Raw genomic sequence first — 13707 nt, 5'->3', positions numbered from 1 at the left:
CTGGCCAGGAATTTATTGATCTTATTAACTCTTTTGAAGAACCAGCTTCCAGTTTCATTGATCTGTTTTACTGTTCTTTTAGTTTCTACTTCATTGATTTCTGCTCTAATCTTTATTAATTCTCTTCTCCTACTTCGTTTCACAGGGGAAGAGCTCTTATTCTTTCTCCAGCTCCTTACAGTGTAACTTTAGCTTGTGTATTTGAGACTTTTCTAAGTTTTTGAGAAAGGCTTGTATTGCTATGTACTTCCCTCTTAGGACTGCCTTTGCTGTATCACAAGGTTTTGAACAGTTGTGTTTTCATTTTCATTTGTTTCCATAATTTTTAAAAATTCTTCTATAACTTCCTGGCTGACCCTTTCATTCCTCAGTAGGATGCTCTTCAACCTCCAAGTGTTTGAGTTCCTTCCCGATTTCCTTTTGTGATTGAGGTCAAGTCTCAAAGCATTGTGGTCTGAAAATATGCAGGGGATGATCCCAATCTTTTGGTATCAGTTGAGACCTGATTTGTGACCAAGTATGTGATCCACTCTGGAGAATGTTCCATGTGCACTTGAGAAGAATATGTAATCTGTTGCTTTAGGATGGAATGCTCTGTATGTATCTGTGAAGTCCATCTGGTCCAGCGTGTCATTCGAAGTCCTTGTTTCCTTGTTCATCTTCTGCTTAGATGATCTGTCCATTGTTGTGAGTGGGGTATTGAAGTCCCCCCACTATAAAGTATTATTATCCATGTGTTTCTTTAATTTTGCTATTAATTGGCTTATCTAATTGGCTGCTTCCACTTTAGGGGCAAAAATGTTTGCAATTATTAGATCTTCTTGTTGGATAGGCCCTTTAAGTATGACATAGTATCCTTCCTCATCTCTTATTACATTCTTTGTTTTTTTTTTTTTTAAGATTTTATTTATTTATCTGACAGATAGAGATCACAAGTAGGCAGAGAGGCAGGCAGAGAGAGAGAAGAGGAAGCAGGCTCCCTGCTGAGCAGAGAGCCTAATGCGGGGCTCCATCCCAGGATGCTGGGTGCATGACCTGAGCCGAAGGCAGAGGCTTTAACCCACTGAGCCACCAGGTGCCCCTACATGCTTTGGTTTAAATCTAATTTTTCTGATATGATAATTGTTACCCCAGCTTTCTTTTGATGTCCATTACCAAGATACATGGTTTTCCATGCCCTCCCTTTTAATCTGAGGTGTCTTTGGGTCTAAGAAGAATTTGCTGCAGACAGCACATGGATACATTTTGCTTTTTAATCCAATCTGATACCCTGTGTCTTTTGACTGGGGCATTTAGCCCATTTAGATTCAGAGCAACTATTGAGTTACAATGAATTTAGTGCCACTCTATTACTTAAAAAGTCATGTCCCTGTTAAAAGGAGGCTATTTTAGAACGAATTTCCCAATATTTTAGTAGTATTTTCCTAAAAAAGCTATACCCCACTGTCAGCAAAATTCATCTCATGACAGTTCTTTATTAAAAATATGATAATTAGGGCATCTGGGTGGCTCAGTGGTTTAAAGTCTCTATCTTTGGCTCAGGTCATGATCCCAGAGTCCTGGGCTAGAGCCCCATATTGTGCTCTTTGCTTAGCAGGGAACCTGCTTCCCCCCTCTCTCTCTGCCTGCCTCTCTGCCTACTTGTGATCCTATCTGTTAAATAAATAAATAAGATCTTTTAAAAAATAAAAATAAATTTTAAAAATATGATAATTATTTATCTAGTTCAAGCAACAACAGTAACTGCCCTATAAACACATATCAACTCTGAACATTTTTGTTTAAAGAATTTTGGCCTTTTTCAGTTTCCTATTTGATTTTGTAGGTCTAGCTCTAGAGCTCTCAGAATCACAGAAAATTGAAATGAGAATTTACTGTATATCTACTCATACCTATGCACATCACAGATGAAAGACTAAGGCACTGAGAGTTAGAGTTATTTGTTCATAACCACCTAACTTGTGACAGGAATGGACTAAAATTAAACCCTTACAATTTCTACACCAGTGTTCAACTCACACATATACCTGGCCCCACCTGCCTTATGTATTTTCATAATAGCTTTTACCTTTTCTTCACAGCATTATCGTCTCTTATTGAATGTCTTTCTTTTGTGCTAAAGTATAGGCTCTGTGGAAGCATTAGCTCTCTTATTCTTTTACTTTTGATGGCTCTCCAGATGCCTAACCCATTATTAGGTACCTAATAACTACATGTTAACTGAATGAATGAATGAATGCACCATGTTTCACTACCCTCAGTGAAGTTACAGAAACTTAACACCTTAAAGTAGTAGCCTGTATGGAGAGAGATAGTAGTATCTGTGAATAGACTGAAATGATATGCAACATTTCTTGGTTATGTCCATTTTGTTTAGTCTACAGTTTTCTTAATTTTCATAGGGAGCCACACACACACACAAAAAAGCCAAAAGTCACTGCCTTATGAAAAGGCCCTGGAGTACCTGGCTGGCTCAGTCAGTTGGGCATCTGACTCCTGATTTTGGCTCAGGTCATGACCTCAGGGCTGTGCTGTTGGGCCCAGCATAGAGCTCCCTACTCAGCGCAGTCTGCTTACTCCTTTCCCTCTGCTCCTCCCCCCAAATAAATGTGCTCTCTAATAAATAAATAAAATCTTTTCTTTTTAAATGGCCCTAAAATAATGTTTTACTCTAATATATTTACAGCCCCAACTTTACAACAGTTAATCCCCTTTGAATTTTAATTTCAAGGATTCATCTGTGGCATTCCCTTGGCATCTTTTAGGAGCTCATCAGCTTCTGCAGCAGCTCAGTGCTAATGTAAGGAGGGGAATGGGTAAGGACTGACTACAAAGATAGGATACCATGATACTCCTAGAAGGAGAGATAACAGACATAATTCACCAATAGTCCTTGAGCCCAAATACATTCTGTTTGTTTATACAGTACTCACCTTTTCAGCTGGAAGGATGTGTCGTTTCATGAAATGCTTCACCCTAGCAAGAACTTCCTGGCCAGTCTTACTCTGTACAAACAATTGTTGAGAAGTATCAATCTGTGGTGATGTAGTACTGAAAGTTCTTTATTAAAAAAAGAAAAGAAAGAAAGGAAAAAAAGAGTTACAAAGGTGTCCCAAATCATTATTATATATTTCTGAATATAATGTGAGGTCTTTCCAACTCCTTCAAAATATCCCTCAGGAGTTGGCATATTTTGGAATTTCTTAAGTTTTTCATTTATGCAATAAATGTACAATCACTTTTTACTTTGAACAGGAAACTTTAATGCTGAAAGCACTATGTAGGTAAAACATAAGCCTGGCACAATCTCAATCGGTGGTAGTTTTGAATCTTTATTAAAGTCAATTATCAAAATCTCTCAAAAAGAAGGTGAAGAAACTGAACACAAATGTAGTAATTATTCTTAGTATATTCCTCACAAACACAACTACTGGATGTCATTATAAAGATCTTTATGAAGAGCAACACTGTCAGTTGTTATGTTGAGAGAATACAAACATCACCTAAAAGATGAATTATAAAACATAACTGTCCTAACGTTAAGTCCTGGGTACTTGTGCCCAGACAGAATTTCCAGGGACAGCATCATCAATGGATTCAGGAAGTGCTATTATATCACATCACTTAGATGAAAGTGTGTAGTTGGGAAGAGAACTAGATGCCTCAAAAAGTGCTCCACTGATTGAGATATGGATTTTAAAGACATTTATGGAGTGACTGAATAAAATTTCATGAAATATGATGGAAGAGAGCAATACTTCTAAAGTTAATAAATCATCTTTTATAGGGTATAATTTTGAATAGGAATATGTAAGTAATGTAAATGTTAGAAAGAAGCATTTGAGAGTTTTATCTATTTCCTTGAAAGTTTATATGCTCAAGTTGGCAAAAAAAGACTTTTAATCATGAATCTAGGTTATTTTATTTTCAGGCATATAAGATGTTACCAAAAAACTGATGTGACTGGCAGCAATAATCCTGGTAAAAGCAACAGAAACAACCCCTATCCCCTTGAAGTTTACAACCTTCATATATCTAATAAAGGCTCTAATTTGAATTAGCCAAGGAATCGATTTTGCTTACCTTTTCGAAAGTTGTAATCCAGTTTCTGCCAGAGGCTGCACAATCTTGGCAAACAGAAAGCTACTCTCAGATGCATTATTTCCCAGAAGATATCTACTATATACTCCCTATAAATAAAATTAACATAGAGCAATTAAGATTGACTGAAAACCGTTCTTCAGCTATCCAGTCTCCAGTTTCCCAGCTATGTGTGTCACTAACCTCACAAGGTATCAAGATATAAATCAGACCATCAATTCTATTTATTTACATATAGGGATAATTATACCACCCTAAATTAAAGAGTTAGACATGCATTATTTGCTTAACACACTCTCATTCTAACAGAACTTTAACTGTAAATCAAATCAAACTTGAAAATGAACTCAGGAGTTAACAAAGATGTCAAAGTGGCATCACCTTATACCACCTTTAAAGATCACTGTTCTCCTGTTTTAGTGGGGGAAAAATCTAAATAAACCAAAATAAAATTAAAAACTATAAAATGGAAGAGAAGACACAGAGATGATCTCTAAGAATATTTTCTCTCATTATTTTGGAGTCCGAATTTAGTTAACTGTCTCCTTGAACAGGGTTAGTTGAATGCTAATTAGTTTTTCTTTCTTTGTGTTCTGTGCTTTCAACATAACACTCTCCTCTCCCTTGCTTGTCTCACCCTAACACAATCCACTGAATTTCATTAGTTTTATTTCTTCGTGTACTTCTTTTTTTTTTTTTCTTAAAGATTTTATTTATTTAATTGACAGACAGAGATCACAAGTAGGCAGAGAGGTGGGCAGAGAGAGAGAGAGGAGGAAGCAGGCTCCCTGCTGAGCAGAGAGCCCGATGCGGGACTCGATCCCAGGACCCTGAGATCATGACCTGAGCCGAAGGCAGCGGCTTAACCCACTGAGCCACCCAGGCGCCCCTCTTCGCGTACTTCTTTATGCAATAAGACACTCTAACACTCCTTCCATCATTCCAATTTCATATTTGTAGTTAGAATGCAATGTTTATGATCATCCCTGTTACCATATAGTCTACCACATACATAATGCATAATGCAAGTAAAACTTTTGTTTGAAATGAAAATCCATTTTAAGTTCAAAGCCCATTTGGTATCTGATTTGTGGAAACTGACAAATATAAAAAACATACCATGAACCCTCTTTTGAGGAACCCATCCAACCAACACGATTAACGTGATTCTAAAATACAGGATGAGATGTAATACAACTATATCCAGAAGATATTTCAGTTGGTCATGGATAGCATGGACTCAGAAGACAAGGAAAAAACACCTTAATCCTTTTTACATTCTTTTTTGTTTCTAAAATCTCTTACTGACTTATTCTTCCAAGCCCTAGCCCTCTGTCACTGATGAAGCATCTCAATTTCTTAAATAAACTCCTGAGGTTCAAAGCACATGTAAACTAAATCAGTATAAAGAAGAATACACTTTAGGGGCACCTGGGTGGCTCAGTTGGTTAAGCACTGGAATTTTGATTTTGGCTCACACCATGATCTTAGGGTTGTGAGATTGAGCCCTATGGCAGGTTCTGTGTTGAGAGTAGAGCCTGCCTAAGATGCTTTCTCTCCCTCTCCCTCTGCCCCTCCCCTGCTAAAAAAAAAAAAAAAAAAAAAAGTACACTTTAGATTTTAAAAAACTGAATTTATGCTCAATTTCCTCTTAAAATCAGACATGTAATTTGTGTGATTCTAACATTATTAGAAAACAGAAAATTTTACTCATCTATTCTCTCAAAAATATATATTAAGAGGCTACTATAATCTAGGTACAGTGCTAGACTTTGGGACATGCAAAAGTATTTCTTTCCTCATCATCAGTACTGGTTAATAAATGGTTTTATAGTTTGGAGCAGACATTATTAAAAGATTTTAGCTCTTTCTTAAATTGGATATTCAGGAAATAATGAATCTTCATATGCTTTTTTCTTTTTATCTTTCTTTCTTTCTTTCTTCCTTCCACTATTAAGTTTGTCATACCAAAAAATGATAACACATTTTGCTACTCAATTTTTTGCTTTTGCCAAATTCCTATTCTGTAAAGTCTGGATTCATATTCACCCAGTCCTGGTATTTGTCATTATCCAAAGCAAAATGATCTAAGGAAAAAGAACATAAAACTCCTGAAGACCAGAAAATATCATGAATAGTACATTAATAAATAATGGAGAAACAGAAGTTGAGACCAATCAATTACCTGTGCTATTCCAGCCATTTTAAAATACGCAAGGGCAAGAAAGAAATTCCAGTTAGGGAGAATAGAATCAATTCCCCTGCAGCGGCAATATATTGAAACCAGTTCTTCTATTGATGGTATCCCTATAAAAACAACACATACTATAAAATTTAATAAAGATATCATGGTGAATGTTTCAAATGTACTAATACTACATGTGTACATAAAACTGATACACATAACAAACATGTTCTGAATGTTGTTTTCCAAATGAATGATATATATATTGATATATATATATATATATATATATATATATATATGGCTACATTTTATCATAATTACAAAAAGTAAAATCTGTTGTTCAGAAAAATCAAGAATACAATGAATTAGAAACATTTCAGAGGAGTGCCTGGGTGGCTCAGTCAGTTAACCATCTGCCTTCAGCTCAGGTAATGATCCCAGGGTCCTGGGATCGAGTCCAGAGTTGGTCTCTTTGCTTAGCAGGAGCCCTGTTGCTCCTTCTCCCTCTGACCCTCCCCCTGCTTGTGCACATGCATTCTTTCTCTCTCTCTCAAATAAATAAAGTCTTTAAAAAAAAAAAGAAACATTTCAAGAAACAAATAAAAGCTATGTATCTAAAATGGCAATATAAATCTTACCTTTTAATTATGAAGAATAAATATAATTTTATATTAATAGCAATTTAGGCAACATTACGATTTCATACCTATATTTTCTTGAAAGTAAGAATTTTGATTTATCATTGGAACAGTCCTTGGCCAAAAGTAGAATAGGGAGAGATGAGCTAAGTCTGACAAAGGATGACCAATAGTTGAAAGCTCCCAATCCAGTATAGCTATAACTCGAGACTGCAATTAAAAATAAAAAGGTTTTAACATATTTAATATAAAACAAAAACAGGGAAATAAGTGGAATCCTATTATCTATCAGAAGCAAATCTTAGTTTACATAGTTTATAGTTTTTACCTACAATGGCACATCTCATTTACCAAATAACTAATTAGTCTGGAATATGTAGAGCCAAGTCTGCTGGCTCCATCATTGGCCATCAGTTATCCTGCATTTTACTTTACATACCACTAGTATCTCTGCTAATGAGAGGAAACAAAAGCAGCTGAAACTGCTCAACTGAGGGTTAACTGTAGAAGAAATTCTAATAATTACTTATAATTTAAGCATCTATGTCATGTCATGCACAGTTTAAAGTTTGCTCTCAGAACACCTGGGTGGCTCAGTTGCTTAAGCATCTACAATTGCTGGGTCATAGGGTAACTCTATTTTTAACTTTTTGAGGAACCTCCACACTGTTTTCCAAAGTGGCCCTAACAACTTGCCTGATTTCAAGCTATACTATAAAGCTGTGATCACCAAGACAGGATGCTACTGGCACAAAAACAGACAGATAGATCAATGGAACAAAACAGAAAGCCCAGATATGGAGCCTCAACTCTATGGTCAACTAATCTTCAACAAAGTAGGAAAAAATATCCAATGGGAAAAAGACAGTCTCTTCAATAAACAGTACTGGGAAAATTGGACAGCTATATACAGAAGAATGAAACTTATATCATACACAAAGATAAACTCTAAATGGAAGACCTCAATGTCTCAATGTGAGACAGAAATCCATCAAAATTCTAGAGGAGAGGGGCGCCTGGGTGGCTCAGTGGGTTAAGCCGCTGCCTTCAGCTCAGGTTATGATCTCAGGGTCCTGGGATCGAGTCCCTCGTCAGGCTCTCTGCTCAGCGGGGAGCCTGCTTCCCTCTCTCTCCCTGCCTGCCTCTCTGTCTACTTGTGATCTCTCTCTGTCAAATAAGTAAATAAAATCTTTAAAAAAAAATCCTAGAGGAGAACAGAGGTAGTAACCTCTTTGACATTGGCCACAGCAACTTCTTGCAAGGCACATCTCCAAAGGCAAGGGAAACAAAAGCAAAAATGAACTTCTGGGACTTCATCAAGATAAAAAGCTTCTGCTCATAATATGTTCTTAAGATTATTTGTATTTCCTTGGTGTTGACTGTGATCTCTCCTCTTTCATACAGGATTTTAAAATTATTTATATATTTAATTTAATTTATGATTTATTTTCTTCTTGATAAGTCTGGCCAAGGGTTTATTGATCTTATTAACTCTTTTGAAGAACCAGCTTCCAGTTTCATTGATCTGTTTTACTGTTCTTTTAGTTTCTACTTCATTGATTTCTGCTCTAATCTTTATTAATTCTCTTCTCCTACTTCGTTTCACAGGGGAAGAGCTCTTATTCTTTCTCCAGCTCCTTACAGTGTAACTTTAGCTTGTGTATTTGAGACTTTTCTAAGTTTTTGAGAAAGGCTTGTATTGCTATGTACTTCCCTCTTAGGACTGCCTTTGCTGTATCACAAGGTTTTGAACAGTTGTGTTTTCATTTTCATTTGTTTCCATAATTTTTAAAAATTCTTCTATAACTTCCTGGCTGACCCTTTCATTCCTCAGTAGGATGCTCTTCAACCTCCAAGTGTTTGAGTTCCTTCCCGATTTCCTTTTGTGATTGAGGTCAAGTCTCAAAGCATTGTGGTCTGAAAATATGCAGGGGATGATCCCAATCTTTTGGTATCAGTTGAGACCTGATTTGTGACCAAGTATGTGATCCACTCTGGAGAATGTTCCATGTGCACTTGAGAAGAATATGTAATCTGTTGCTTTAGGATGGAATGCTCTGTATGTATCTGTGAAGTCCATCTGGTCCAGCGTGTCATTCGAAGTCCTTGTTTCCTTGTTCATCTTCTGCTTAGATGATCTGTCCATTGTTGTGAGTGGGGTATTGAAGTCCCCCCACTATAAAGTATTATTATCCATGTGTTTCTTTAATTTTGCTATTAATTGGCTTATCTAATTGGCTGCTTCCACTTTAGGGGCAAAAATGTTTGCAATTATTAGATCTTCTTGTTGGATAGGCCCTTTAAATATGACATAGTATCCTTCCTCATCTCTTATTACATACTTTGTTTTTTTTTTTTTTTTTAAAGATCTTATTTATTTATTTGACAGGCAGAGATCACAAGTAGGCAGAGAGGCAGGCAGAGAGAGAGAAGAGGAAGCAGGCTCCCTGCTGAGCAGAGAGCCTGATGAGGGGCTCCATCCCAAGATGCTGGGATCATGACCTGAGCCAAAGGCAAAGGCTTTAACCCACTGAGCCACCAGGTGCCCCTACATTCTTTGGTTTAAATCTAATTTTTCTGATATAATGATTGTTACCCCAGCTTTCTTTTGATGTCCATTACCATGATACATGGTTTTCCAAGCCCTGAGCTTCAATCTGGAGGTGTCTTTGGGTCTAAGAAGAGTCTGCTGTAGACAGCATATGGATGTGTCTTGCCAGCCAATCTGATACCCTGTGTCTTTTGATTGGATCATTTAGCCCATTTAGATTCAGAAGAACTACTGAAAGAGATGAATTTAGTGTCACTGTATTACTTATAAAGTCCCTCTTTCTGTAGATTGTCTCTGTTCCTTTCTGGTCTGTTACACTGGGGCTCTCTTTCTGCTTACAGTTTCCCCTTTAGTATTTTTTGCAGGGCTGGTTTAGTGGTCACAGATTCTTTTAGTTTTTGTTTACCCTGGAAGCTCTTAATGTCTCCTTCCATTCTGAATGACAGCCTTGCTGGAAGGTATTCTTGGCTACATGTTTTTCTCATTTAGTTCCTTAAATGTATCATGCCAGCACGTTCTGGCCTGCCAGGTCATTACGGCTTGGTCTGCTGCCAGCCTAATGTTTCTACCCCCGTTGGTTAAGAACCCCTTGTCTCAAGCTCCTTTCAGGATTTTCTCTTTATCTCTGAAATTTGCAAGCTTCACTATTATATGTTGGGTGTTGATCTATTTTTATTGATTTTGAGAAGGGTACTCTCTACCTCTTGGACTTGAATGCCTGTTTTCTTTCCCAGATTAGGGACATTCCCAGCTATGATTTGTTCAAATATACCTTATGTCCCTCTCTCTTTCTTTCTCTTTCTTCAGGGATGCCAATAATTCTAATATTATTTTGCTTCATGGTATCACTGATTTCTCAAAGCATCCTCTCATAGTCCATTAGTTGTTTTTCTCTCTTTGCTTCAGCTACCTTCCTTTCCCTCCACTCATCTTCTATGTCACTTCCTTCCTCTTCTGCCCCATTTACCCTAGGTGTTACAGCATCCAATTTAGAATACATCTCAGTTAAAGCATTTTAAATTTCAGCCTACCTAGATTTCATTCTGCACTAACAGATTCTCTTGTGTCTTTCATCCTTTTTTCCAGCCCACCTAGTAACTTTAGTATCATTATCCTGAATTCCAGGTGTGTCTTTTTACTTATATCCATATTGATTAGATGTGTGGCAGGAAGTATTACCTCTGGTTCTTTTTTGTGAATTTCTCTTTGTAGTCATTTTGCCCAGAGAAGAATGGATGAATGAGATAAAATAAAAATTATCAACCAGACCCAAATGAAATATGCACCAGACAAATCTGAAGCAGTCAGAAGGCAAAGAGGAAAAGAAAAAAAGAAGGGGGGGGTTTTCAGAGAGACTATAGTCTCCCAGGTAGACAAAACAGGGTGATCCACTTGGTCCTGGGTGTATTTTGGTCTGTTTGTTAGAAGATACTAAATCCCAATATTGTAAAGAAAGCAATATATATATATATATATAACAGTAAAAGGAAGCCAAAAATGAGGAATGTATCTATTAAACGTAAAAAAAAAATGAAAGTTAAAAAAAGACTTAAAGATCTGATAAAATAAGAAACTTATTGAAAAGGAAAAGGAAAACTTTAACCTGAAAGATAAAGTTATAATGAGAAAAAAAAAAAAAACCCTTGAATTCTATATACTATTTTCCCCTAGTGCTGCAGTTTTGCAGTCCTGTGTGTTCCATACACTTGGTGTTCGCCTGCTTTTCCAGCTGGTCTTCTTGGGGAAGAGCCTCCTGTGCTGATTATCAGGTGTCTTTGCCTGAGTAGAGCTGCACCACGCTTTGCCAGGGAGCCAGTTTCAGTGTAAGCCACTTCTGGTTGCTCTAAATGGGTTTTGTTTCCTGAAGGCTTTCCGTGCCTCTCTGGGGGACAAAAATAAAAAAGGCCATGCCTGGATCACCAGCCCTGGAGCTGAAAGATCACGGTCACCTCTCTTCAGTAAACTCAGGGATGAGTGGTCTTCACTTCTGTGTGTGTCAAACTCTGCAGACTCCTGTGGTATGCACCCACTCTGGTCTTCCTAGGGAAAGGTAGAGTGTCACGGCCTTTCTGCCCTTTGCAGGGCTCCTGCATGGAGAGCTGTTGCCCAAGTGTGCCACCATTCATGGCTTAGAGCAAACCAAGCTGAAAGCCCCCTCACGAGCTCACTGTCCCTAACCAGCTTCCCTGCTGCAATGCTTGGGAACGCTGCCCGCTCGGGCACCCCCATTCTTTCTGTGACTCCAGAGATATCCTGAGGTCACACTGTCCCACCTGGGATTCTGTCCCACTTCACCACTTGAGCAGCTTTCAGGCAGGGACATCTCTCACTGGAGCAGATTTCTAAAGGTTCTAATTTTGCTCTCAGGGGCTGTATCACTTTCCTATAACTGGCTTGCAGAGGCTCCCTCCCCCTGCCATTTATCTTCCAATATATCCCCTCAGATTCACTTCTCCATACCTCCTACCTTGCAAAAAGTGGTCACTTTTCTATTTGTAGAATTCCAGCATTTCTTTTTTCATCTTAGGTTGAATTCACAGGTGTTCAGAATTTTTTGATAGTTCTTTAGTTAAATTCAAGGGACCAAATGAAACGAGCTCCCCTACTCTTCCACCATCTTGCCTTCCCTCCTTATTTTATTTGAAAGAGAGAGAGAGAGAGCAAGCATGAGTGAGGGGAAAGGGACAGGGAGAAGCAGGCTCCCTGCTGAGTAGGGAGCCCAACTCAGAGATCTAGAATCCTGGGATCATGACCTAAGCGCAGGCAGACACTTAAGTGACTGAGCCATCCAGATGCCTCTACTAAAAAGTATTTAAAAAAATATCTGTAATGTAGGGAGGCCTGGGCGGTTCAGTTGGTCTAGTGTCTGACTCTTGATTTTAGCTCAGGTCATGATCTCAGGACCATGAGTTCAAGCCCCACATCAGGCTCCCTGTTGGATGTGGAGCCTGCTTAAGATTTTCTCTCACTTTCTCCCCCTGCCACTACCCCTCTGTCTCTGAAAAAAAAAAAAAAAAAAAAAAAAAAAAACCAAATTGCTACACCTTTCCTAGCAATAAAATTAAATTTCATAACTATGCTTCTGCCCACCACCTACACTAACACTTAAGAGATTAATGAGGGAAATAAAAAAGAAGAGCCATTAAAAATACAAGTTTTGTTTGCATATCAAATCTTTTTTCTTCACAAGTTAATGTATAAAAGGCTGCAAGATAGATGACTTTAGAATAGCCAGATTACATGTATTTATTATCTTACATACATCTGACTACTAATTAATGAATGCAGATGAATTATCTCTAGGTTTATCTGTTTCTAATTAAATAAATTTGTTTTTCAAGTTGAAATGCACATTAAACTTTTAAACATTTCTCTGCCAGATGGGTAAGATTTATGTTTAGAAAATTAACAATACTGGGGCGCCTGGGTGGCTCAGTGGGTTAAACCGCTGCCTTCGGCTCAAGTCGTGATCTCAGGGTCCTCGGATCGAGTCCTACATCGAACTCTGCTCAGCAGGGAGCCTGCTTCACTCTCTCTCTCTCTCTCTCTCTCTCTGCCTGCCTCTCTTCCTACTTGTGATCTCTCTCTGTCAAATAAACAAAATATTTGGAAAAAAAAAAAGAAAATTAACAATATTTTTCAGGAAGGCTGGATTTCTTTTAAACATTGCAGTAAGCATGTTGTATTATGGAAATACTCAAACATACTTCAAATACTTTATGTACAAGTAACTGGAAAATACGGATTACAAAACTGAGTAATGTGCTCTCCTTCTGCCATACCCTTTAGTAATCCTTTACTGGCTTACCACACACATTCCTGGAAGGTTTGTCATTTAAGTTTGTTTTTGTCTTCTTTCTTGTGTTTTCTGATGATAAAAATAAAACATGCTATTCTTTGAAAAAAACCCCACAAAATAATAAAACCTCAAACCTTACTTGTTACAAAAATGTACAACTTAAAAGTCTCCTATAATTTGATCCCTTACAACCACTGTTTAAGTCTTAGTACATATTATGAAATATTTACTTCTACCTTAATAGTTTTATGAAGAACAGAGCTTGATAGGCAATCTTCAAAAAAAGTAAAATAGGGGCGCCTGAGTGGCTCAGTGGTTTAAGCCGCTGCCTTCGGTTCAGGTCATGATCTCAGGGTCCTGGGATTGAGTCCCACATCGGGCTCTCTGCTCGGCAGGGAGCCTGCTTCCCTCTCACTCTCTCTGCCTGCCT

General features: G+C 37.8%; 1 protein-coding gene across 3 annotated transcripts in view; it reads right to left on the bottom strand.

Annotated features, from left to right (window-relative positions):
• ACAD11 (acyl-CoA dehydrogenase family member 11) overlaps nt 1–13707 on the bottom strand; it is a 93311-nt gene that overhangs the window by 59885 nt on the left and 19719 nt on the right. For all 3 annotated transcript variants that reach the window (XM_004762499.3, XM_045088912.1, XM_045088913.1), the window contains 4 exons: nt 6996–7137; nt 6287–6408; nt 4084–4190; nt 2934–3060 (listed from right to left, as the gene is read on the bottom strand). In XM_004762499.3, the coding sequence (XP_004762556.1) occupies nt 2934–3060; nt 4084–4190; nt 6287–6408; nt 6996–7137 (498 nt within the window). The remainder of the gene's footprint in view (nt 1–2933; nt 3061–4083; nt 4191–6286; nt 6409–6995; nt 7138–13707) is intronic.

This window comes from Mustela putorius, unplaced genomic scaffold, assembly GCF_011764305.1.
Source record: "Mustela putorius furo isolate JIRA1106 unplaced genomic scaffold, ASM1176430v1.1 tig00003834_pilon_pilon_pilon, whole genome shotgun sequence".
Lineage (NCBI taxonomy): Eukaryota > Metazoa > Chordata > Mammalia > Carnivora > Mustelidae > Mustela > Mustela putorius.
This window is presented reverse-complemented; position numbering and strand designations above follow the sequence as displayed.